This window comes from Nyctibius grandis, chromosome 11, assembly GCF_013368605.1.
Source record: "Nyctibius grandis isolate bNycGra1 chromosome 11, bNycGra1.pri, whole genome shotgun sequence".
NCBI lineage: Eukaryota > Metazoa > Chordata > Aves > Nyctibiiformes > Nyctibiidae > Nyctibius > Nyctibius grandis.
Window position 1 is genome coordinate 11731633 of NC_090668.1, and position 26210 is coordinate 11757842.

The 26210-nt window shown below is 37.3% G+C and overlaps 1 protein-coding gene across 1 annotated transcript in view; it reads right to left on the reverse strand.

Moving 5' to 3' along the window:
• Positions 1-6711: 6711 nt before the first annotated feature.
• The window catches only part of MINDY2 (MINDY lysine 48 deubiquitinase 2), a 30281-nt gene continuing 10782 nt past the window's right edge, over positions 6712-26210 (reverse strand). Inside the window, exons 4-9 of the mRNA XM_068410429.1 lie at positions 22988-23146; positions 21986-22088; positions 21249-21391; positions 12574-12747; positions 9276-9449; positions 6712-7861 (exon numbers count right to left, since the gene is read on the reverse strand). Of these exons, the coding sequence (XP_068266530.1) occupies positions 7742-7861; positions 9276-9449; positions 12574-12747; positions 21249-21391; positions 21986-22088; positions 22988-23146 (873 nt within the window). The 3' untranslated portion in view covers positions 6712-7741. The remainder of the gene's footprint in view (positions 7862-9275; positions 9450-12573; positions 12748-21248; positions 21392-21985; positions 22089-22987; positions 23147-26210) is intronic.

A 26210-nucleotide genomic window follows, 5' to 3' on the forward strand; every position in this document is an offset into this window, starting at 1 on the left:
TTACTATTAGGAAAGAACTTAAATAAACATTTCATTTAGGTATTTAAGTTTGCTCACTTAAATTTATTTATATACAATGAATTTCAGAAGACTGTTAACCAAAATAAATCTCAATAGGGTGAAAATCTTAAACTATAGAGAGGCTGATAACTGGAAACATTTTTAAAAAGATAACAGAATGTAACAGTTTTTCCTTTTGTGGTACACAAACAAAAAGGGGTATTAAAATACAGAACTGGACTTTGAAAATTATTGAAGTGTTCAAACTTATTTCAACAATGTACAAGGAAAATTTCCTTAGAGTCTTTAAAAACACATTAATACAATATAAACAATTAAGGCTTTTAAAATGCAAAACATTCAGTAGTTGAACATGCCATTACAATGTTGGATAATGGTGTAACGTGACGCAAAGGATTTCAATCACATACATTGGTACAAACGATAATGCATGACTAGATTTAATCATGTCATGCACTTTTAAAATACAGTTCTTAAAAATTTAACTTGTCCCCTCACTTGGTAAGTCTACAGTAGCTTGCATTAGCTTTTATTTTTGCATTTCCTTTTAAAAGCTAGCAAATCTGAAGACACAGTTAAATTCAAAACAGCTTGTTTTTTTCTCTAAAAATACACAGGATAATCTAACACTAGCTTTCCTCTTAAAAAGAAAAAGGTAGAAATAGCATAGATTAATCTTTCTTACTTGGTCTGAGATTTTTCAGAACTAGTATTGGTCATCAGCTTCCTCTACACCCTTTGGAAGTTCCAGCTAACGTTGGAAGTACAGGCTTTTATTTCAGTTGTTCTCCCAGCTCTCTGCTTGCAGAGCTGATACATGTTGGTAAATAACTGAAAAATTTTCACAAATTATGAAATTGGCGTGTGTAAGTCTACACTGAAATGTCGTGTTCCTCCTTATGACTGTATCTGGTAGTGCGAAGCTGGACTGGATAGACATTTAATAAAAAAAAGGATTTAAGACAAGTGTTAAGCATTGCAATACTGCTCCGGAAGTTTAAAAGGATCCTAAGAGGCATTCAGCCACTGCTAATTATTGTGACTCTCAGATACCCCTCAACTGTTACGTATTGCAATTCACAGGAGATTATAGTAAAAAACAAAAATGTTGCATTATTTTGTTTAGAAATAATTATTTTCCTAATATTTATTAAATCCTTTCAGTGAAATTTCTACAGCATAGGTTTGCTACTGATGAAGTAGTTTGTTAGCTCTAAAAGGTGACTGCAGCATATATAGCTAAATACAACATTCTCTTAAAAATCAAATGCTAAGCTGGGTTTGTTTTTTTTTTTTTTATAATATTATGTTCCATATAGACGTACAAGACAAGAAAAACATTGTGTCAAATCATTACAGTTCTTCAGAAACTTTCATGCATTCTTTAATTTCCTAAGGCTGAAAAAGACAGTATTCCAAAGAACATTTCAAGGTAGTTTCAAAGTCTGTTAGGAAAGCAGTCATTGAATTTTCTTTATTTCTTTCACAGAAAGTATGTGCATTTATAGAATGGGCAGAAATAATCACGCTAGCTTTATTATAGCTGGCACATATAATAAATTATAATATGGATTTAATGACAATATGTACTTGGAATTCATACATTACATGGAGAAGTGCATATTGTCATGTCCTCAGTATTAAAACTGTTAGCATTAGCTAGATAAAGATGGCATGGTTATGTCTAGTTAATCTACATCGTGTCTTCGTGAGCTGCATGATTTACAGTAAAGGAATTGGGGCACCAAATCCGACTGCCTTTCAACAGTAGCTGGGTAACACAGCCAGTCTTGTAAAACTCCTGCCTATTCAGTAGTCATTGAAATGCAACATATAACAGCACTAATATTCTCTTATATCTGATTTTATAATTTCCATTAAATTTTGTAATTTACCATTGCCAAAAAGAATATTTTGGCAATGGTAAAAAGCTTTATTTAGAGTCTTCCTTTAACTGTTCTACAGCTCTTGTATTTAAAAGCATTAGACTTGATAAGTGTAAATACTGATTTTGTCGGTGTTATTTCTGTGTCTGAAGGCAGAAATGTTACTATCTGAATGCTCGGCAGTGTTTACTAGATTACAAGCATAAACATTAACTCATCAGTTTCACAGACTGGGCCACATAAGCAAGCCTTAAGAAAAAATAGTCAATGCAAATACTAATGACTAGGTAGGGCCAGTTCATATGAAGGGGAAAAAACTGTTTTCATATTGTTATTTTGGGGTTCCCCAAAACAAGACATGATGAAACCCAAGGATGTACCCATTACTCAGCTGATTTAAGTTTACTGACACACTCATGTTTCTTCTAATTGCAATTTTGACCCTTTCCTTGGCATGTACCAGTGCACCAGAACAAGAGTCAACAGAAGGTTTCAGACAGTTATCCCAGCTTTTTCTGAAACACATTTAGAAGAAATCTAAAAAATGCTAAACTATTGCAGGTGAAATTTTCAAGACTGCTTAGCATAATCTTAACTTTGAAAAATTACAGTTTAAGTCTTACCTCAAAAAGCCTGTGCAAGTTTTACAGGCTTCCACAAGAAAAGAGAACATGAACTTCATGTTGAGACAGACTAAATATCACATTACTTCATCCAGCTCTGATGGAGAATCTAAGTTTGTATGAGCTAAAGGCATCATCTCATGAGACACTGGTAGATCACTTCCCTTATTTATCAGTCTCACAATAGATACCACCTAAGCTGGATGGGACCTAAACTGAAATTGGGTTAGCACTGAAGGACAGTTCTCAAGAGATTAATTAAAGAAATACAAAACTTACATGAGTTTTTGTCCCTGTCCATCCCCGAGATCTATATACATTTGGCTTAGTGTTTGACTATATCTTTCTCATTTCATTCACTTTTGGCCCCAGCAAGACTGTTAGCCACACCACCACCACCTGCTTCCTTAAACACGTGACTCAACTAGTGCTGAAAGCACTTGCAGTGCCTTATTTCATGTTTCATCAACAGATGCCTTCATTTTCATCATATTGTTGCAATAAATTATTTTGTAAGCATACTGTTTATACTAAGCTAGCAAACTTTTCAGCTGAGTACTGAAATTTACCTGAATTGTTCCCTGTGAATTTCCCAAACCTAACAACATTTTGCTGAAAATTTTTCTATGCTGTCAAGTAGAGCTAAACATGGGATCTCGACTCTAAAAATAATTAACTAGTTAAAGTTCTTAACCTCAAAAACCAAGGAAATGCTCATTTCAACACATGAAGCTTCTCTATGAGCACAGGTAATCATACAAACCAGAAAAGGAACTGTAAAGGCAGTAAAGAACTTTCAGGTTTCAGCAAGTTGTCTAGAGCTAACTCTCCAGGTAAAGAGAGCTTGTAGGGATAGAGCTGACATAACGACCAAAGTTGAACAGCAGACAACTGACATTTAATAAAAATATTTTGAGTTATTAGAGGGTCAGGACTTCTAGTCTTGACCTAGAAGCGTTAAGAGAGTGAAGAACAGTGTGTACAGGGATAGACACTGCCAGTCCCCTATGAAATAAGCATGCTGGTCATTACCTGGGTGAGAAGATTTGGGCACTACATGCTGTGCTACAGCATGTCTAAAATTTATGTCTAAAATAACAGCAACATTAAGGACAAATTCCTAAACAAGCTCCAGAGGTGGTGTAGAGACCTTTATGTTCCAGCCTGTCTTTTCTCCTCAGCATTTCCCTACAGCACTTCTTCCCCATCAGAGCAGATGACAGTTGAGCTTAAACACACTGCTTTTCTACTGGACAACTATAAGAACAAGCTGAGAATAAGAAGGAGATATATGGAAACACAATGGAAATTTATATCAAATAGACTTCTGTGTAAATGATTTTGTATGAGAAAGTGTCATTTATCTCACTAAATTTTCCTAATCAAAACAACACTTTTAACAGTCTATTGCTAGTTATCCTTAAAAAAAAAACTAACTGCACTGAATCACATGATAAAATGCATATGTTTAAGTTCTTACATGTGACATTTGCTGTAATTGGACTATACGAATATTTGTCAGTGTCGGATTTTTCTTGTTACCAAGGTCTTATCATCATAGCATAGATATGTGTACCCTTCCGCCAGAACATGAGCTTCAAAAAAGACGCAAATGAAGTAAATAGTCAGAAATAGACATCGTCTCTTTGGTACTCCATGAATATTTTGTAATATTGTTTTCCAAGCTCACTATTACAGATAAAACCTGTACTTCACAACCCTGGACTTCAGGAGGGCCAACTTTGGCCTTTTCAAGCAATTGCTAGGGGAAATCCCATGGGACAGGGTACTAGAAGGTAAGGGGGCCCAAGATAGTTGGTTAGCATTCAAGGACTGCTTCTTCCGAGCTCAAGATCAGAGCATCCCAGCAGGTAGGAAGTCAAGGAAGGGTACCAGGAGACCTGCATGGTTAAACAGAGAACTGCTGGGCAAACTCAAGGGGAAGAAGAAGGTGTACAGGTCATGGAGGGAGGGGCTGGCCACTTGGGAGGAATATAAGTCTGTTGTCAGAGGATGTAGGGAGGCAACTAGGAAAGCTAAGGCCTCCTTGGAATTAAACCTTGCAAGAGAGGTCAAGGACAACAGAAAGGGCTTCTTCAAATACATTGCAGGTAAAGCCAACACTAGAGGCAATGTAGGCCCACTGATGAATGAGGTGGGGGTCCTGGAGACAGAGGATAAAAAGAAGTCGGAGTTACTGAATGCCTTCTTTGCCTCTGTCTATACTGCTGGAGGCTGTCCTGAGGAGCCCTGGACCCCTGAGGCCCCAGAAGAAGTCAGGATAGAGGAGGAATCTGTCTTGGTAGATGAGGGCTGGGTCAGGGACCAATTAAGCAATCTGGACGTCCATAAATCCATGGGCCCTGATGGGATGCACCCGCGGGTGCTGAGGGAGCTGGCGGAAGTCATTGCTAGGCCACTCTCCATCATCTTTGCTAAGTGGTGGGCAACGGGAGAGGTGCCTGAGGACTGGAGGAAAGCGAATGTCACTCCAGTCTTCAAAAAGGGCAAGAAGGAGGACCCGGGTAACTATAGACCGGTCAGCCCCACCTCCATCCCCGGAAAGGTGATGGAACAACTTGTCCTTGGTGCTGTCTCTAGGCACATCAAGGATAGGGGGATCATTAGGGGCACTCAGCATGGATTCACCAAGGGGAAGTCATGCTTAACCAACTTGATAGCCTTTTATGAGGACGTAACCCAGTGGATAGATGATGGTAAAGCTGTGGATGTGGTCTATCTCGATTTCAGTAAAGCGTTTGACACGGTCTCCCACAGCATCCTCGCAGCTAAACTGAGGAAGTGTGGTCTGGATGATCGGGTAGTGAGGTGGATTGTGAACTGGCTGAAGGAAAGAAGCCAGAGAGTGGTGGTCAATGGGACAGAGTCCAGTTGGAGCCCTGTGTCTAGCGGAGTCCCTCAAGGGTCAGTACTGGGACCAGTACTATTCAATATATTCATTAATGACTTGGATGAGGGAATAGAGTGCACTGTCAGCAAGTTCGCTGATGACACAAAACTGGGAGGAGTGGCTGACACACCAGAAGGCTGCGCAGCCATTCAGAGAGACCTGGACAGGCTGGAGAGTTGGGCGGGGAGAAATTTAATGAAATATAACAAGGGCAAGTGTAGAGTCCTGCATCTGGGCAAGAACAACCAGTACAAGTTGGGGGCAGACCTGTTGGAGACCAGCATAGGGGAAAGGGACCTGGGGGTCCTAGTGGACAACAGGATGACCATGAGCCAGCAGTGTGCCCTTGTGGCCAAGAAGGCCAATGGCATCCTGGGGTGTATTAGAAGGGGTGTGGTTAGCAGGTCGAGAGACGTTCTCCTCCCCCTCTACTCTGCCCTGGTGAGGCCGCATCTGGAATATTGTGTCCAGTTCTGGGCCCCTCAGTTCAAGAAGGACAGGGAACTGCTAGAGAGAGTCCAGCGCAGAGCCACAAAGATGATTAAGGGAGTGGAACATCTCCCTTATGAGGAGAGGCTGAGGGAGCTGGGTCTCTTTAGCTTAGAGAAGAGGAGACTGAGGGGTGACCTCATTAATGTTTATAAATATGTAAAGGGCAAGTGTCATGAGGATGGAGCCAGGCTCTTCTCAGTGACATCCCTTGACAGGACAAGGGGCAATGGGTGCAAGCTGGAACACAGGAGGTTCCACATAAATATGAGGAAAAACTTCTTTACGGTGAGGGTGACCGAACACTGGAACAGGCTGCCCAGAGAGGCTGTGGAGTCTCCTCCTCTGGAGACATTCAAAACCCGCCTGGACGCGTTCCTGTGTGATATGGTCTAGGCAATCCTGCTCCGGCAGGGGGACTGGACTAGATGATCTTTCGAGGTCCCTTCCAATCCCTAACATTCTGTGATTCTGTGATAAAAGCAGTTCTGTTCAGTTTTTTTGATGATCAGATACTGTCACAGATACCAACTGTGATAGTTGCTTTTGGAATGGTTAGTCACAGTAGGGTATAAATTAAGCTTCCAGATATATTTCTTTTTGGATATTAACAGGCTCATCTGCTTATAACTTTTGCCACTAACAAGCTCAACTCATGCAGAACAATGCCCTAGACTTCAGGAATTCTTTACCTTTTTTTCCAAAGCTTCAAGACCTGTAAAGAAAAAAGGATATTAACAGAAAACTGAATAGCACGCCTGCCATCTCAAATAACCTGAAACCCTTTTACTCCTTTATTGAAAGAAAAACTGAATTATCTGGGAGTTCAGACTTCATGATGAGCATTGACATTTAACTCTTCTTCCTTTGTGACCAAAGGACACTATTACTGTAACTACAGTATATTAGGTTTCAGGAACATCTGTCTGAAACAGGAAATGTTACATGAATTCTTCTAATATAAGCAAGTATCTTAGGCAAAAAGATATACTGAATAGCCACAATTCCTGCTCCAGGTAAATTTGTTCAAAAAGGAATTTAAAGTGGCAATACTGTCACTGAAAATAATAAGATAACAAACACTTAGCTCGACATATTTATTTTTCAAGGTCAATAAATAAATGTAAATACACAAATTTGGAAAGATCTTAGTAACAGAATGTTTTTAAACAACATTCTGGCTTAAAGTCTTTGTTATTGACACTACTGGAATATTTTCTGATCTGCTTAAAGTAGGTAAGTCATGTTGGTGATCCTCCCATCACATTAATTTGTTTGAAGAAGTTAGGCTGCTGTAAAGGAAAAGGGACAGCAACCTTTGCTTCATCATAGAAAACTATCTGAGCTGCATACATTAAGTATTAAAATTACTTTTCTGGGCATGACTTTTCTAGAGAATAGAGAAATTTACAGTTTGCATATTAGAGACCTCCTACCATTCATTACTTCACTACTATAAAAGGGACATTGTAACAAAAATGGAGGAAAAAAAAAGAGAAGGCATGGAAGAAAAAAGTGATACAAACTGGCCCTTTAGTTAATAAGACATTCTTCCTTTATCCGTCTAATTTTCATTCTAGGTTCGTAACAGGTTTATGTGATGACTGGTTCCCACCACTGCAGCAAGTCTGCTTGAAATAATTTTAAAGCAGCTTTTTGGGTAACAAAAGTCACCCATCCTCTCTTGAAACATGAACAAAATCCATGGGGTAATCAGGCACAGGCGGCATGTAACGGGTTTGTCTTCCTTTTTACTCCTTGTTTTTGCTTCTGAGGACATGCACTTGGCTCTGGACTAAATCCATTTTCTATTACAAGAGAATACAGATATTTTTCTCTTTTTCTCTCTCTTTCTCTCGAGGCTCTTTACGTTTGCGTTCATTACTCCCAGATTGTCTTCCACTTGCTGGAGAAGCAGCACCTTGCACCTCCTATGTAGAAAAAAATAAAATCTTGAATAAAACAAACATTACTTTAGATGCAGTCTGAAGTATTACTCTATGTTCAAGTTCACAAACAAAAGCTTAACTATTATGCAAACAGCAGACTTCAAGAAGCATCTTTCTGTATAAATACTCCAGAACTGCCACAAAACTTCTTACGTCTAAGAAACAAAGTCAGCTGAAAATACATTTCAAGTCCCGTGTGTCCCCATATTCAGATCAATTGCTTCAATAATAAAATTTGGCTTCAAGCATCTTCTGGCATTTCTGTATTACTGTACTGGAATTTTTTCCTAGTTTCTTTTGTAAGAACACAATCCACGTTTCAGAAGTTGCAGAGTGGAAGTGTTGCTTTTGACATCTGATGTCGCAAAGCAGCAGCTTTCTGTGACTCGAAACTAGTTAAGAACTTGGCAGGGGAGCTGGTATACAAAGGCAACGTAAGTTTTGTTAATTCATCATCTATTCCAGCTGTTATCCATTCATAGCTGCAAATGAGCATGCTGTTAAGTCCTGTTAAGCAGGTTCTTCAGTTCATTCTACCTTTTTGCAGCCAGCAGTAGTGAAGCTTTGTCTTAGAAGTAGCTACCGATGATTCTATTAAAGCAATAAGCAGTGGAAATAACACAACTTTTCATTGCCAAAATTGTTTCACGCTTACAAGCACATCAGTTAATGATTCTGAATTGCTTCAGGCCAAAGATTCAGCCTTCATGCAGATTAACAGATTTGTAAATAAAAGCAGTTTTAAAAGTCTTCAGCAGTTAAGAGCTCCCTGAATCCAGAACCCCAACTTAAACATCGCCTCTTGCACACAAGATTCAGTTATACGGCAATTTTGTGTATACGTGTGCATGGATCACATTTTACATGCATTTTGAATGCAACTGCTTATGGGGATGGGGAGGGGACAGAAAGGTGTACTAGGAAAAACTGGTAATTTTCTAATTTGAAACACGATTGAATAGATTCACATGATATCATAGACTGAATCACTAAAAATGTAAAGCAACAAACTTCTGCAAGACAAAATAAAGACAAAACTTCAACTACTATCAAAAAGCTCTTACTTGAATGCTATTTTGCAAGTAATGTAAAATATTAGCTAATACAATCTTTGTAACCTTACGTTATTAACTCATGCCATCATTGCAACTTAAATAGTATGAATGAAACCCTAATGTAGAAAGTTAGGCCTGCTTTAAGTATTTAAGTGCATACTCTAACAATTAAAGCATTTATGTCTTAAGATTCCTATATTCATCTTGTCACTTGCTGTATAGAATGTAAATGGCAGTCTTATCAGTCTGAAACAGTAACAAACATAGATGTGTCTATGTAACTATTAAAAGTTAATACTCTCTAAAACCCATGATCATATTCTGTAATGATGCTTTCTTACCTGGACCTGAGCAGCTGCTTGTTCTTGTTCCTGATAGTACTGAGAAGCTCTCCTGTCCTCCTCTTCCTGGAGCTTCTTTGCTAGCTCTAGATCACTGATTCCTTCTGGGATCTGTTCCCAGTTAATCTCTTGATTTTGCTGCTCTTGTTGTAGAGACAATGCCATCAGATAGTCCTAGAGAGTAAACTTGTTTATTAATGCTCTTTCACGCAGAAAAAAGCCAAGTCATATCAAGTGAGTTTTTCAGCATGTGCAGCTACACAGTGCCATTGCTTTTCCCCCAGCCTCAACTTCAAATACATTTACCTCATGGAAACAGGAATTTGTTTCAGAACCTGTTCATAACCTGAACTGCAGAAAGGCTGAAAACAGCTACTTCACATTTCTCCTTTCGCAGTGCCTATGTCACAGTATACAAAACACAAAAGCTAATTTTAAAAAATTGCTTTCAGGTTTAAATTCCATTACCTGGGCAGCAGCAAAAGAAAGTGTCAGCTCACACCAGTTCTAGGTAGAAGTAAAGATTTTGAAGCTGTCTGTTTGTAATTTGCTATTTCTAATTAACACTCTGATTTATGCTTGATAGAGTATCTGTCCCCACTGTACTGAACAGTGTGGAGAGTACATCAGTAAGGAAAACTAACTCCTAAACAGATGAGGAAATAATCAAAAGGTAGTTTTGGATATATCCAGAGAGCAACTCAAGATTATTACTAACCCTGTAATCTCTGCCAGATTCTTTATTCTACAAGAAAGAGATGAAGTGCTTGAATTAAAAAGCATCTGCTTATTCATTTTTTTCCCCCAGTATTTAAAAACACCAATGATGATTATTATAAAGATAAACTTCTTTTGCTTGTTCAGAATGTAAGATTTCCAAGGAGCTCGATCTTGCTATGTGCTTATGCATTAACTGGTATAACTACGTCCCTGCTCAGACATGACTTCTGGAAACTATTACATATAGTTAAGAATAACGAATAACCACCATCACACACAATCTGCTATGGCTTTTGTCCTACATTCAGCAAAGTGGGCATCAGAAGGCAAAGTTCAGTTATGACAATGTTAATGAGCTGACATGAATTTGTTATAGGGGCAGAAGTTTTGCAGTGCTGTTTCTGTTTCCATGTACAAGGAAGATGTGACGTTTCACCTGAATAAATTCTTTGCAGAAGGGGATTCTGAGAGATTAAAATCGGATTTTTCCAAACTATTTATGGTTGGTCCTACTCTCCTCTCTTAAAGCGCTAATACTTCAAAGTAGCACTTTTTAGAACCCCAACCTAAGTATCAGTTAGAGCTCGATTTGTCTGCTACAGTCAAAGACAACAAAAAAAGCTTTTACAAATACATCAACAGCAAAAGGAGGGTCAAGGAGAGCCTCCACCACTTGCTGAATGAGGAGGGTAGTGTAGTGTCAGGGGATGAGGAAAAGGCAGAGGTGCTCAATGCCTTCTTTGCCTCGGTCTTTAATGTCAAGACCGGTTGTCCTCAGGAGACTCGGCCCCCAGAGCCTGAAGTTAGGGACGGGGGGCTGTATGAACCTCCCATGATCCAGGAGAAGACGGTTAGTGACCTGCTGTGCCAGTTGGACACCCACAAGGCTATGGGCCCAGATGGGATTCACCCCAGAGTAATGAAGGAACTGGCAAATGAACTTGCCAGACCACTCTCTACTATCTACCAGCAGTCCTGGTTAACTGGAGAAGTTCCAGCTGACTGGAAATTAGCAAATGTAATGTCCATCTACAAGAAGGGTCGGAAGGACGATCCAGGGAACTATAGGCCTGTCAGCCTGACCTCGGTGCCAAGCAAGGTGATGGAACAGATCATCCTGAGTGCCATTACACGGCACATGCAGGACAATCGGGGCATCGGGGCCAGCCAACATGGATTCATGAAAGGCAGGTCCTGCTTGACCAACCTGATCTCCTTCTATGACAAAGTGACCCGCTTAGTAGATGAGGGCAGGGCTGTGGATGTAGTCTATCTAGACTTCAGTAAGGCATTCGACACTGTCTCCCACAGCATCCTCCTGGACAAACTGGCTGCCCGGGGCTTGGATGGGTGGACTCTTAAATGGGTTAAAAACTGGCTGGATGGCCGAGCCCAGAGAGTGGTGGTGAATGGGGCAAAGTCCAGCTGGCGGCCGGTCACTAGCAGTGTTCCTCAGGGCTCAGTTCTGGGGCCGGTGCTGTTCAGTATCTTTAGAGATGATCTAGACGTAGGGATGGAGTGCACCCTCAGCAAATTTGCAGATGACACCAAGCTGGGTGGGAGTGTCGATCTGCTGGAGGGTAGGAAGGCCCTACAGAGGGATTTGGACAGGTTAGATAGATGGGCCGAGACCAACGGCATGAGGTTCAACAAGAACAAGTGCCGGGTCTTACACTTCGGCCACAACAACTCCATGCAGTGCTACAGGCTGGGGGAAGAGTGGTTAGAAAGCGGCCCGGTGGAAAGAGACCTGGGGGTGCTGATCGACAGCCGGCTAAACATGAGCCAGCAGTGTGCCCAGGTGGCCAAGAAGGCCAATGGCATCCTGGCCTCTATTAAGAATAGCGTAGCCAGCCGGTCTAGGGAAGTGATCGTCCCTCTCTACTCGGCACTGGTGAGGCCGCATCTTGAGTACTGTGTCCAGTTCTGGGCCCCGCACTTCAAGAAAGATGTTGAGGTGTTGGAGCGAGTCCAGAGGAGGGCGACCAAGCTGGTGAAGGGTCTGGAGGGTCTGACCTATGAGGAACGGCTGAGGGAGCTGGGGTTGTTTAGCCTGGAGAAGAGGAGGCTCCGAGGTGACCTTATTGCAGTCTACAACTACGTGAAGGGAGGTTGTAGTGAAGTGGGAGTTGGCCTCTTCTCCCGGGCAACTAGCGATAGGACAAGAGGGCACAGCGTCAAGCTTTGCCAGGGGAGGTTCAGGTTGGATATCAGGAAGAATTTCTTTACAGAAAGGGTTATTAGACATTGGAATGGGCTGCCCAGGGAGGTGGTAGAGTCACCATCTCTGGATGTGTTTAAGAAAAGCCTGGACATGGCACTTAGTGCCATGGTCTAGTTGACAGGGTGGTGTAAGGGCAACGGTTGGACTCGATGATCCCTGAGGTCTCTTCCAACCTGGTTGATTCTGTGATTCTGTGATCTAAAGATTTTTTTTTTTATAGTCCTATATATGCATGAGTACACATACATACACATCTGTGTAAGTACACATATATATGACTAAAAATAAGTAGTAATTGTTATATATAGTCACAAGCAAACAGAAAAATACAATAGAAAGGCAGAAATCCAGTACTTGATCTATTTGATCCTGCTGCCCTCTGTAGACAGTTTCAGGGTCTGATGGAGGCCGTAGGTGGAATTCAGAATCACAGAAATTTCCATCACCAACCACATTGTGTAAGCTTTCCCAAACAACTTTCTCTTCTGTAAGAAAGCCCTGGTCTGTCACTAGCAGGTAAAGCTGACCCTATGCAGAAAAATAAAGAAAACCTGTAAAACTAAAAAAATAATTTTTTACACTCTGATATAATTAGCAGAAATGATTGGCTAATACAACTGTTGCTTTCCAGTAAAATATTCGTTTAGATTTTTTTAGCAAGTTTAAAATTTAAATGAATCAGTATACAGCATTAAAACACCAGACACTAGTGTTCATTGCTAAAGTAACAGCCACATTTAATTTCTGTATTCCATCTTGTAATTTTTCATTATTAATGAAAGTTCATATTGGCTAAAAAGTAATATAAAACATTAATATATACCTTGATAACTCCTTGGAAACACATCTAAGAAGTATACCTCAAGACTGACAATGTAAATTTCAAATCTCAGGACAAATCACATTAAATTCCAAAGGCAAGATCTGGAGACAAAGATGATCTTTCCAAATAATACAAGAGGCATTACCTCAAAACAACCATATCTCAGACTTCATGTTTTATAACATGTTTTACAATGTTTTTTGATAGAATTTGACGTTTGTTTCAATTGAAAAAAACTAAATTTAAGACTCTTGCTATCACTTGACACCAATAACTGCTTTTGTTGGATTTTAGCCTCTTTACAGTTCCACAAGGCCACATTTCTCGATTTCAAACTCTGAAATTATAAAATGGGCTGGTCTAGGAGTGAAAGATACAATACTAACAAGTCCAGAAGCCAAGGTACAGGAGGATGAAATGCAAGTTTAGTTTGAAGGGATGGGAGCAGAGCTGAAATCAAAGGGAAATTATAAACACAGGTCTCGGGTAAAAGGTGATGGTGCTGCATGTTTGAGGGACAGCAAAGCAGCACAAAATTCCATGTCTAAATTTCAATTTAAATTAGATTTTAATCTTATCCTACCCTTTTTATAATGTTTTTAGAATTATACTCCAAAGCAAGAATGACCACACAGCAATACAACACATGAAGACTGAAGCTTCCATTAGTATTACTGAATGTACCAGATCAATGTATTTAATGCAAAACTTGTTGCAGTGTTTTAGCTGTAAAAATCAAAGCACTTTTTTGTGACATCCACAAAAATTTGCCATTTGTATTACAGCAGCATACAAAAGGTTCTCGAAGATCACCGTGCTAAAGATGTGCCAAACCGCCAAAACACAAGAGGCAGTTCGTGCTCTAATGATTTCATAGGCTGAACAGGCAAAAAATGAACACATCGCCCCTACTCAACAAGTACAGAACTAGTTCACTGATTTCTCTCAAGTCATTAAAAGACTGTCTATAAGAGATGATGAAATTAAAATTAGATCTCTTCAATCCTACTAAGTTTACAGCCATCCTTTCTGCGGCTGGTAGGTCATATGACACAACAAAAACATTATTTGAAGATTCACATGCAGCAATTGTTCTAATATTACCTAATACCACAAGATGCGCTTATACAAAAGGCCAAACAGAACAGATGAAAAACCCACAAAGCACACTACTATATGTTCAAGCTTTGGAATGGCACTTACCCCAGCACAGGTGGGCTTACAGACACAAATACAATCATCAGCAACAAGTATGATCACATAACATGATCTAAGAAATCATCTTTTTCTCAGAAACCTACCTAAAAACTGAATGCTACTTCTGATGCTTAAAAAAATCACCCAAAGAAAATAAAAGGAGATAATTTCATAACATTTCCAATTTGCACAGAATGCCTATTTCAAGCATCTTTTATATAAAAGTCTCTTAAAAAAATGTAAAAAAAAAAAAAAAAAAAAAAAATTCACAGAACCTTTAAGGTGAGTGTATTTGAACCTTTTAAGTTTTATTTTGACCAGTACATTGATTCAAACAAAGCCTAAAAAGGAAAAAAAGGTGGGGTAATGTTTTCCTCTATTATGCCATACATTTTGAATTACATGTTGAATTACATTTTGAATTACTTTTTAAACAGCTCATGAACAGTGTAGCTTAGTAATAATACTGAAATAGTAAAATGTTAATGCTTTCATAATCTCCCAACTATTGTAAGCTGAACTTTTCACACACAAATGTTAAAGTATATAGTTACCTTTATGGGATTAGAATCTAGTATCTGTCATTCAAAAACATTTTAAAGCTAACACTTGTTTGAAATAGAGAACTGTTTCGATCTTAAATAAAATTAATATTCTTACTTTAAGACTTCCTCTGTTGAACTATACCTGAACACTCATTTTAAAAATGTCATCTTAGAGTAAATAAAATTTTAATACAGCTCCATGATGAAAGGCAATAAACTGCATTACGTATCACCACATTACCTAAACAATACCATTCCAATTCCAATACTAACTGCATAGTTTAAAAACATGCTGCTTCACTTTAGCAAACCTAGCAAACCAACAAACACAGGCTCTCTAGCACTTGTGAAGATTCGGAGTTCCTTTTCACTTCATTGGAATGAAAGAACAATGGAAAATCACAGATCAGAGATCCAAAGTCACCTTTCCCTTTTGTTTATCAAGTGCTCTGATCTCTACTTCATATTAGTATAATTTAATAGAACTTCACAAAGCACCAAATATATTCCCAAGGACTCCCATAACATTGCTAATACTCATGTAACTTTTGGTAGTAATTGGACAGCTTTCAGTTTCATATACAAAATAAGAGGAGTCAGCTCTTTCTGTGTTAGGTGTAATGTAGCTACTCATCTCTACACAATATCAATCTTTAAGAACTTCAGTGTTTTTGTTCCTTCTACTTGCAACAAGCAAATAGAGGCTGTATCTACAAACTGGTTTTATAGGCCCTGTTTTAATGCTATGCATGTTCTCTTTCCAATCTTAAAGGCTCACAGGCCAACTCCATTGGCCACCATTCTGTAGCACTTACCAGATTGTGAGACCAGTCTAGCTGCTAAGAGATAGTGACGTACAACCAGTGTAACACTGGGATTTCTGACTTCATGTGTCCAGTAGTTTTACACCACATTTGTAGCCTACCAGAGTTTCTGCACTTCAGCTCCACTCAGTGCAACACACAAGGAGGGAAAGGGAAAGAGGGAGCACAGTGACAGAGTCAGTAACAAGTACTAAGTGTAGAAACATTTATTTACACTGAACTAAAAAAATCAGGAAGGAGGCTTTAAAAAAAGGTGGAAACCAGAATGTGTTTTCTACTTAATAGATCATGGTCCTGATTCTGCATTTGCTTTCTAGTCAGGGTTAAAACTAAAACAGGATGATCAGCAGACTAAGGTCATGCAATTCAGCTACCAAATGTACAAAAATATGCTTTTCAAGTACACCTTGCCAAGAACAATATCATACTTTACAAAATAAATGTGTTTCTACCTTCATAAAATTCTAACTGGCCATTTCTAAAGTATGACCAGCTTATTTTTGGGGTTTATTTTTAAATGTGGAGTTTTTTAATAAATACACAGTCTCATGGGTTAACACTGCCCCCAAAAATGCTAGCACATAAAATACAGCAATAATATTTACTAATAACTTGTAAATAGGGAATAAAACAATAAAAGAAAGTCTCAAGTGCATAACTGTTAATGTAAACCGTGCCTACAATAAAGTTATGAATAATTATTTATCCTAAGAATTAATATCTAGATAATGTAGACCAATGCCCAGATTTTATAGTTTCACATATAAAAAGCTTGAAATAAAGCTAACAATAAAAGCAAGATTGTTCTCCTTAAGTAAGTGCCTTGTTACTTTTCAGTAAAGAACAAAGGTTGTATTACAGTCACGTCAATGGGAAAAACGTTCCAACTGAACTAAGATGTTCTTACCAAACTGATCCCCTCTTTACAGTCCTGTTTTTCGTTGACCTAGGGAATTATCATTTGATGTATTTATAATATGTGTAATGAAAAGCAAAAGCAAAAAAAATCATATCTTTAACTGCTGAAAATGATTACTGTAAAGTCACATGAGCCAAGACTATTAATATGCAATTAAAGGCACAGGAAGTAGAATAAATGGCTACTCGGGCAAATGGACAAATAATAGTGAAAGATTAAGAATCTGATAACTGAACCGCCATTATTAACTAATACCATACCTCGACAGATGTCTAATATTGCCATATTTGCTTTTCTTTTATATGCAATAAAGATGTTTCATAAGTTTTCTATAAACATGATCCTAATACTCAAACTTTTTTCAAATCAGAAATGACAACATATGTATTATGCTAATTTCATTCAATTTTCAGAAAAGGAATAGTAAAATACGAAGTATTTAAGACTATACTAAATAATACAAACTGAGTAAACAAATTGTAATTGAACTGATGGTCTATTCTGAAATGAAGTCTGTGAATCTTCACAATTACATTGTGGTATCAACTCAGCAGCTTTAAATAAAAAAACACTGATGTCTTCAGAGGAAGATTACTTCAAAACTTTTCATAGCAATTTCTGAAAAAACTCACTGCCATCATTCTTCAACTAGTTACTTCACTCCTCAGCTTCCGTGATTTTACAGTGAATGCTGTATCTAAAATGGAAAAATTATTATTGAATGAGCCCTTTCCATTTAACTCTTACTTCTAGAGGCAGGAATTTGGAAGATAGGGAAAAATGGCACAACAGTTACCTTCCTGAAGATTAACCTTTTAGAAGTGTCCATATATTGAATTGAACTGGAATATTTCAAAACAGTAACAATTTTTTTCAAATACAGTGACAGTGAATTAAAAGTTTTCCCCCTTTGCTTTTTCTCTTGTTCATAAGTCAAATACTCTTTTAAAAATAATAAATATTTTTAAAGTGTTCTAATACAAGTTCTCACCTATTCTTGTCCAGCTCAAAGCCCAAAATATTCTCTTCATCCCCATAACTAGTGAAGAAATGCCTTTTAAATATCTGCTAGCAGAGACTGTTAATAAGCTTTTGCCTACAGTATATAACAGCATTGATACCTCCCTAATCTACACCAGGTATTAGTAATGTTGCTGTACGTTCATAACCATAACCTATTTCTGATCTTGCAAGAAGCACTTAAGAGTGAAAAACCACACCTATTTTATTATTGTTAATTTAGTAACAATTAAAAAATAGTATTAAAAAGAAAGCCAGGTTTGCAAGGAGTCACTCCAGTTCCCTTCCTTACAAATTCCTTTACTAGCCATGCAAAAAAAAAAAAAAAAAAAATCTTGGCGTTAATAGACACACTGGACACAAAGAAAGCATGAGTAGGTTAACCAGCCTAATAAACTAGTTGGGCACTAGTATGCCCAGTGTTTCCAAAGTGTTCTTGCCACTATGCAACATCCTGTAACAGCAGCCTATGAAAAAATTTTCAAAGCAAAGACATAGGAATTCCGAATACTGCACTGTTTATTCACACTTTCACGTTAACACTCATTTCAGTAAAACAGCCCTCTAAAATAAGCAATCCAAAACCAAGGTAAAGATCCTTTGATCTGACAGCAGAAAGCCACTCTAAACTTAGTATAATTGGGTAAAGTCCTGCCAGTGTTAGTAAATCTTCTATTTTTAAACTGATACTGTGTGTCAAATAATAAATACTGCAAACTCTTTTTAATAAAGCCTTAAAACCCATGAAGTTTAAATTATCTGCACAAAGGATGCTGCCAGTCTCTACCTCTCCCATTTCTGCTCTACAATATCCACAAGATTATCCCTTATTAAGGAATGACACATAAATGCATATATAATATATTTTAAAACAGAATATATCAATTATCTCTAAAACAAGCTCACCAGATGGGATGTAGAAAGAACTCTAATACAAATTAAAAAAATAAATCTTTTCAACCAAGCACCACAAATATTAAAAATGGCTCAATCACAATCATGTAATTGTTATGTGGCACCAATATAGAGCAGAATTAAGGCTATTTGGGTTCATCTGTTTCATTAGAAAAACTAGTATGTTGAACTTTAAAGTGTCCCCAATTTAGGAATTTTGCACTTTGAATTATTTCAATATCACCAAGTATTTTTTTTTCTTAAATTACTCACATTTGCTCCTCAATTCTAAAGCTAATTCTAGAAAAGATAAGCATAAGAGAACTTGGAACAAGTTTCTGCATTTCCTTTGAAAAAGCTTAGCGATCAGGTTTTTTTTCTTTCCTCCAGTAAGTGCAGTTAAGATCAACCTACATTTGACTTTCTTTGAAACATAACATACTGAAATCCAAGTCCTTTCACTAAAATATCAGCCTCAAAAAACCCCACTGAACTTAAATATCGCCAGCATACAGGTCATTGTATCAGCCATACCTGAAAGCTTCCAAATAAAAGTTTAAGTATTAGCTTCGTTAGAATAATACTTAAACAGCCTAATGTACCTAAGGGATTTTCATTATAAATTCTTGCTAATTATTCAAAGTGTAAATGTTCCTAAAAATAGACAAGTTTTATTATATGTACATAACTTTTATTATATGTATCATTCCCTTTTATTTAACTTCATAACTGTTTTGTTTGTATGTTTCCATATATTGGTTGGGAGGGGGAAGAAGGAAGGGCAATATTAGAAACAGAGAAACAAATTGCATAGTTCTTGCCCTAGAAGTTCTACATCTTCATTTTCCCTGGCATATGTTGTGCTTTCAGTTTTCCTAATTGATGGACTTTTCTCCATAATCCAGCTACTGCTCAAACCGTGAAGTAAAAGAAAGTCCAGTAAAAATCTGCAGAGCTAGCATTAAGCCTAATAAAACAAAAGAGTAAAGCAGTTGAAAAATCTCAGCTCTGAGACAGCAATGCATTTGGCACTCTGCATTCTACAAACAAAACTCTGTATTGGTAATTCACAAGGTCAAAGTGATACTCATTGACTGTATTTAATACAAAGAATGTTTTAAATTTTTAAAAGCTTTAATTATAGCACAAAAATGAATTGTTTCCAGGAAGATTTAAGCATTTTATCTGGAATATCCTTTAAACAAAGTAAAAAAGGTTTCCTGCACCTCTAGGTACCATTTGTACCCAGAAAGTACATCTGTACTTCTGCTTAGTATTTTCTTTTTAAAACCAAATTGTTTTGAGGTTGGGGGGTTTTTTCCATAATGAAAGCAACCATAAAACAATGTACAGGCTTACATGACAAACTACTACCAACTATTGCAAGAGCTAAATTTAGAAAAATGGAGAGAAGCAAAACTATACATCTTAAAATTGTGACGTAAATGAGCTTCATCAGGAAATATAGTAATTATAGTTTTGACCATAAACAAATATATTCTATAGCTTTTTTTTTTTTTTTTTTTAAACAGAGGAAGGGAGGAGAAAGGTCCTTTTACCTGTCCTACTGCTTTAAGAGAGTATCATTGTACATAAAATCTTAGAAGTGCTCTAAGAAGCTATTAGATTACAAACAGGTAACAGGTTAAGTTAATCATTATTTATCGGGACTATTCAGAGCTTTAGCTTAGCTTATGAGTAGTTATTCAAAATGCCAAAAGATAAGCACTGACAGTCAAGATTAACAGATAGAGGGAGAAAAAAGGACTAGTACTGCCAAATGGAAAAGTTACTGTCATTTACATGAGGTATATGACATTACCATAAAATAGATGGCAAAAACAGTGGTTCCTTAATGCTTTTCTACGTTACCCTCTTTTTTGCATTTACTACCATTATTCATAAATGCAAGTGTACATGAAATTAAAGTCTTATTAAATAACAGATAACCAAAATATAATTAAGAGTTCTATACAAAGGTAAAAACTCATATACATGCTTCAGAGAAATGTCTAACTCTAAGTATGATTTGACATTGCAAGCCAATGAAAAGTTTACTTCAAAATATTCACATTTATCACTGAAGAGAATGATTAAATCTTAGGAGACAATTCGACCATGCCCCTTTCTACCCAAGTCAGATACATAAAAATACACTATCATCTTAGTAAAAGCAAAGTTGTGTTAGAATGAAGATGCTCCATAAATGATTGCAAACTTGCCAATCCAGATTCTCCATTCCACAGAGGAAGGAGTCCCGGAAGTATCAACCAAGGTGTCACTTGCTTTTCGTACCTTTGAATACTCCTTTCACAATTCTCACCATTTTGCTTCCCCAGCTTCAGATTCAGAAAAATAATCTCTTCCCTAACAAAGGGAACCAATGTTGTAGCTCATCTCAACTTCTCCAAGTATTTGGTATTTTGAACACTATGATGGAGCTACTCATCTACCGGCCCAAATGTAAAGCAAAGTTTTATATCCTCAGAAACAAGAAATTAAATAAATTCATCAACCTTATCATTGCCAATCACAAACTGCAAGTAAATTTAAGCCATGTAAGAAATGTATGTCATTATACATAACTACAAAGGGAGTTAGGGAGCAAACTGAACATGAAGGGAAGAGCTACAAGAAGATTTAAAGTTATAATGGATCCTGATATCTAAAACACTGTAATCAATAATTCACAAGTAACATTTGCTACAGATCTTATATTCACCATAAGCCAAGACAGGGGAAAAACAAGTTTTGCTTCGAAATGAGAATGCAAGCCACAACAGTAAAGACAAAAATGTTGACTATACCTTGTATTTGGTCATGGTGCTAAAATGGTTGTTCCTGAAGAACACACAAAGCTCTCCCTCCTGGACAGCTGAAGTCAACTCACACAGTCCATGGTATGTCAACTGTGTAGCTGTGTTATTTAGAAATTGCTCAGCTACAAAACCTACAAAAGCAATACACACTGTTATGTGTATCTATTACATACTTTCTAATATATAAAACCCGGTTATAACTGTAATATTTTTCCCATCTTCTCCCTACTAAGATGCCCCCTTATTACCACAAATCTAAGGGAACACATTCAGAGAGGGGAAAACAAGTTGAACATTCTAAAACCTGAGCATTGTAGATAACCCTCTCATGCTCAGAAATGCTATAGCCACTTCTAATATGAATGATTTTTTCCTTGTCATCATGTAGTATATAGTTCCTGTTCTAATTATAGGAGATAATATACAGCCACGTTGAAATCTGAATGCTGCCCGTAATACCTTTTCATAAAAGAAGTTATCTCCAGCCTTTTAAAAAGTATATTTAACAGATCAAGAGAATAAGGCTGATCCTTGGTTTGGAAATTGCATCAGAGAGGTTTAGAAGACAAGCACAGTGCTGTCTGCCTGCCCGGGGAAAGAAGTTCAGCAGCCAGAATGCAGCTCTTCACACTTGTATCTTTACATACTGAGACCCACGTACAAAATATGTAACTAAGATTTGACAGGGTAGATACTTTGATAAAGCATAGAAAAAAGTTACCCACCTTCACTAACCAGTTCACTGTTGTCCGACTGTTTACAAGAAATTATCTTCTCCACTAGCTGATTGTAACTGCAGTTACCAACTGCTTTTACTATGTCAGCAACCTGGAGCAGGAAGAAAGAGCATACAAAACAGAACTTACCTTTGTGAAGAACAGAACACAACTGTAAGCCTATGGCCATTATTCATAAGAAAATAAGAAGAGTTTCAACAAAGAGAGGACGTTATCCCCCTAAAAATACTAGGCCAAAAAGTTTTAGCCCAGACTGTTACACATTTTGTGGTCTCACATCCCATTTTAAATGCTTAAATTAATGCTTAACCGCAAAAGCTGTTGATAAAGCAGATGGAAGAGAGAACGAGTTGGCTCAGTTGGGCGGGGGTAGAAGTCCAAGGGCATAAGAGAACAGCAACTTTCATGAACAAGATATGAAAAGAAGATAAAAAAAAAAAGAAGTGAAGCAGATTATTCCAGCCAAAGTCACCAGTTTCCCCCTAAGTAAACAGTACCAGTTTACTGTTTATTAAATAATATCATTAAAAAATAAATTATACGTTTGTTAAAGATGCAGTTCTCTCTCATTGGTTCTAACATCCTCAGTTCTCAAAAGCAGTGACTAGTAAATCAGAATTAAAGAAAGGAGGAAAGTAACGTTCCATTCCTTCCAAGTATCCTCTAATGACCTTTCAAAAACAATATGGGACACTGTATTTGGCAACTTCCTACCTCCCTCAGAACAATTTTCATTTACATGGTCATGAATTCAGCATAGAAGGCTTTGAAAGTTACCTTGATTATAGAGCTAGTCTCTGCAAAGCTACCACACTAAAAAACACATAAAGTCTGTATTCACTCCTCTGAAGAAAATCCAATTTTTCTGACTAGATTTAAAAAATCCATTACCATAATTGACTGCAGTTAAAATTCTGAAACATCTCCCCTCTGCCAATAAAATTCAGAATAACTTACATTCTGTTTAAACTATTGAAAAAAATAAGTTACCTGAGGGTCCACTAACCATCCATGGTACAAGGGGATATCAAGAAGATCAAACACTATGCATTCAGGTGTGTATTCAAATACTCGTACACCTGTAAACTTCACATTGACATCCAGACCCGTCTGCAACTTATGTAGAATCGCCATTGCATCACTCATATTCTGACAGCAGAAAGAGAAAAAAAAAAACAGATGACCAAATAGAGCTTAGTACACTTGGTGGTTACTCTTGTAACCCTTTATCATTTAGTACTCATCAATTCAATATTTCAAAAAAAAATTTACAAAAGGGGAAAGTAGCTAAACAACTGTTTCAATGCATATTCACATTATTCATTCTCATTGTGCCAAAAGAGATCTGCAAAATAAGAACTCTCCCTCCAGTCAGCTGCATCTGATTGTTTCTTCTTCTACCATCATAAGCTAGTTTTAGGCAGCTCCTATTTCTTTTAGTTCTATTTCCCATAGCCACAAGCCAGATGTTTGCAAGAAGAACTGGATTATAAGGGAATCTCTAAGAGACTCTCTTGAGGTTTCTTCTCCCGTTTTAAGTCCTGCCTTATGAGTCAGGCTGAAGTACTTGCCACCACATAATGCATGAACAAAGCAAACAGATCTAGACAGTTCTACTTGCCAACTCTACCATGGGGGTTCAGGACTTGAAGTGGTGAACAGCAATGAAGAATCTGATTTTTTTTTGTTTCATAAAAAAAGTTTTGCTATCTTATTGTGGCCATACCTTTAAATGGCCTGTAGATTCTACTGTGGAAACAAGTTATGAAAGTAGCACTTATTATAGTAGTGATCCCGATGGAATTCTAAGGGGAATTATCAAGTCATGAAGATCCAATCACACAAAGCAAAGATGAGCCAAAGAAAAAGTGCTTTGTGAGACAGTTGTCTTGAACCAACAGACAAAGCAGGTAAGTTTCCTGGCATGCATGAAAACGAGTTTTCCACCAAGTGAGAAGAGTCCACAAAGAGTATCATCAGAAAGTATTTGCAAAAGATTCAGGGAAACTGAGGCGCTTTTTTGTTTGTTTGGTTGGTTGGTTTTTTTTTTGTTGGGTGGTTGGTGGGGTTTCTTGCTTAAGTTTTGCAATATTCTGTTGCTTAAGAGGAATTCAGGATTGCAGCAATGACAAAAACAAGCATGACAAAAAACAAAAATACAGATTGGAAAGGAGATGGAGACAGAAGAGATTCACAGACTAAAACCACTGATTAATCAGAGACAGTTGCCTCTGTGTTGTCTTCTTTTAATGATAAGACAGTTAATGGCAAGAACCACAATTACTGGAATCAGTAAGGGAAGACAAAAAAAATGAGAATAAGGATGACTGACTGTAAAGGATGAATAACAAGAAAACTATTAAAAAGCTTGGTAAGCTAACAAGGCATAGGTGGAGTACATAGTGATGAGTTATTTTATCAAATTAAAAGCAACTTGCTGAAATGCAGGAAAAATACAAATAAATGGATCCATTAAACAATAACATAATCAATACATTAACACACATTAGTAGAGAGAGCAGAATGCCAACCCGTGTACTGTTCTATGGCAGACTTTAATGTTTTTAAGAAGTAAGTTTAAGAAATCAGTCTATGCATCTTGGTATTGCAAAGAATGTACCAATTAAAACATAAAAAACTCACTAAGTAAACATGCTAAGTGAAGTAGCTACATCATTCAATACTTCATGGTCCAATTCTAAGCACAGTTTTGCATCTGTTGGAAAGATGAATGTTACGTAGATCTTGGAAGAAGTTTCAAATATCTCTCAGCATGCAACAGAATTCTAAAGCAAAACTTATGTAAAAATTGTGTAACCAGACATATATATGTAAAATAGTCTCACCTACAGACCTTTTGCACAACACTTTACATATGCAACAGCATGGTTTCATTAAGGCACGTAGCAAAAATTTCATGTTCACCAACTTCAGCATTTTAGCTGAAGGAATTAAGCTACTCCTCTTACTGGTATGCAAGTTTAAATGTACTTTTTTTCTTAATAAAATGACAGGAGAACAATAAGCTTGTTCCTACTTTTGAGTAATTTCAATTTAGATGCAACTTCTGAAAACTCCTAAACGGACATACTTCCTTGTTACTAAGCAGATTTAAACCTGGAAAGCTCTCAGAAGAGTTGAAGCTTATAGGGAAAAACTTACAAACTACTTGATAAAGCGTAGCTATAAAACACTGTCATGGCCGTTATCCAGTATCTGCACTTGAGAGTGGTTGCTATGAATGAGAGCGTTTTATTGCTTGTAGCCTGTTAACTACAGTCTTGCATAAAGTTTCTATTACCAGGAAGGTAACAGCTCCCACTGCTTTACTATGTGTTGCTTCATCTTTTTGACAATTTTGCTATGTCACAAGATTTAGACATTAGCAAGATTTGTCAGTAATTCTCCATATCTGGCTCAGATATTTTTTTTTAAGTTTTTGTCATTATAATAGCAAACCAAGCCATCTTACTTAAGAAGTGCATTTCATTAGTAGGGACCAGATATCAAGTATAAAAACCTGTCAGAGGTGTTTTGGAAGAAATAATGCTATACTCTCTGCTAAATGAAGAGGAAGAAAGTCTATAGCAATTCAGCACTAGCCATCCACAAATTCAGATCATACATCTACAGATATGAGTTGCATTTATTTTGTAATGTTTACTTTGTAAACAAATCAGGAATACATGAAACTGTCCAAAATAGTGCAGAAGTTTCTCACTACTTGAACAGTATCATTTCCATTTTAGCTATTTCTGCACCTTCAAAGCAACAAGCTTCTAAAAAAATAAATGCAAATAAGCCAACATATAAATATACAGAATGGTTGAGCTTGGAAGGGACCTCTGGAAGTCCTCTGGTCCACCTCCCCTTCTCAAGCAGGCCCACCTAGAGCCAGTTGCCCAGTGCCATGTCCAGACAGCTTTTGAATATCTCCAAGGATGGAGACTCCACAGTCTCCCTGGGCAACCTGTTCTTAAGTTTGTGCATTAGAACTTGTGGGGTTTTTTTTTAATCCAACTTTCATTCAAATACTTAATTAAATTCCTCAAGTAGTAAAAAAGAAAGTCGCAGCTGAAATTAGTATCTTGTCATGATGTTGAAATTATACTAAAACCAAGCATTACAAATCCAGCTGTCACAAAAATTTACTTGAATTTCTTGTATAAAGAAAAAAAATATTGTTTTAGGCAAAGAGTATTAACTATGTGAC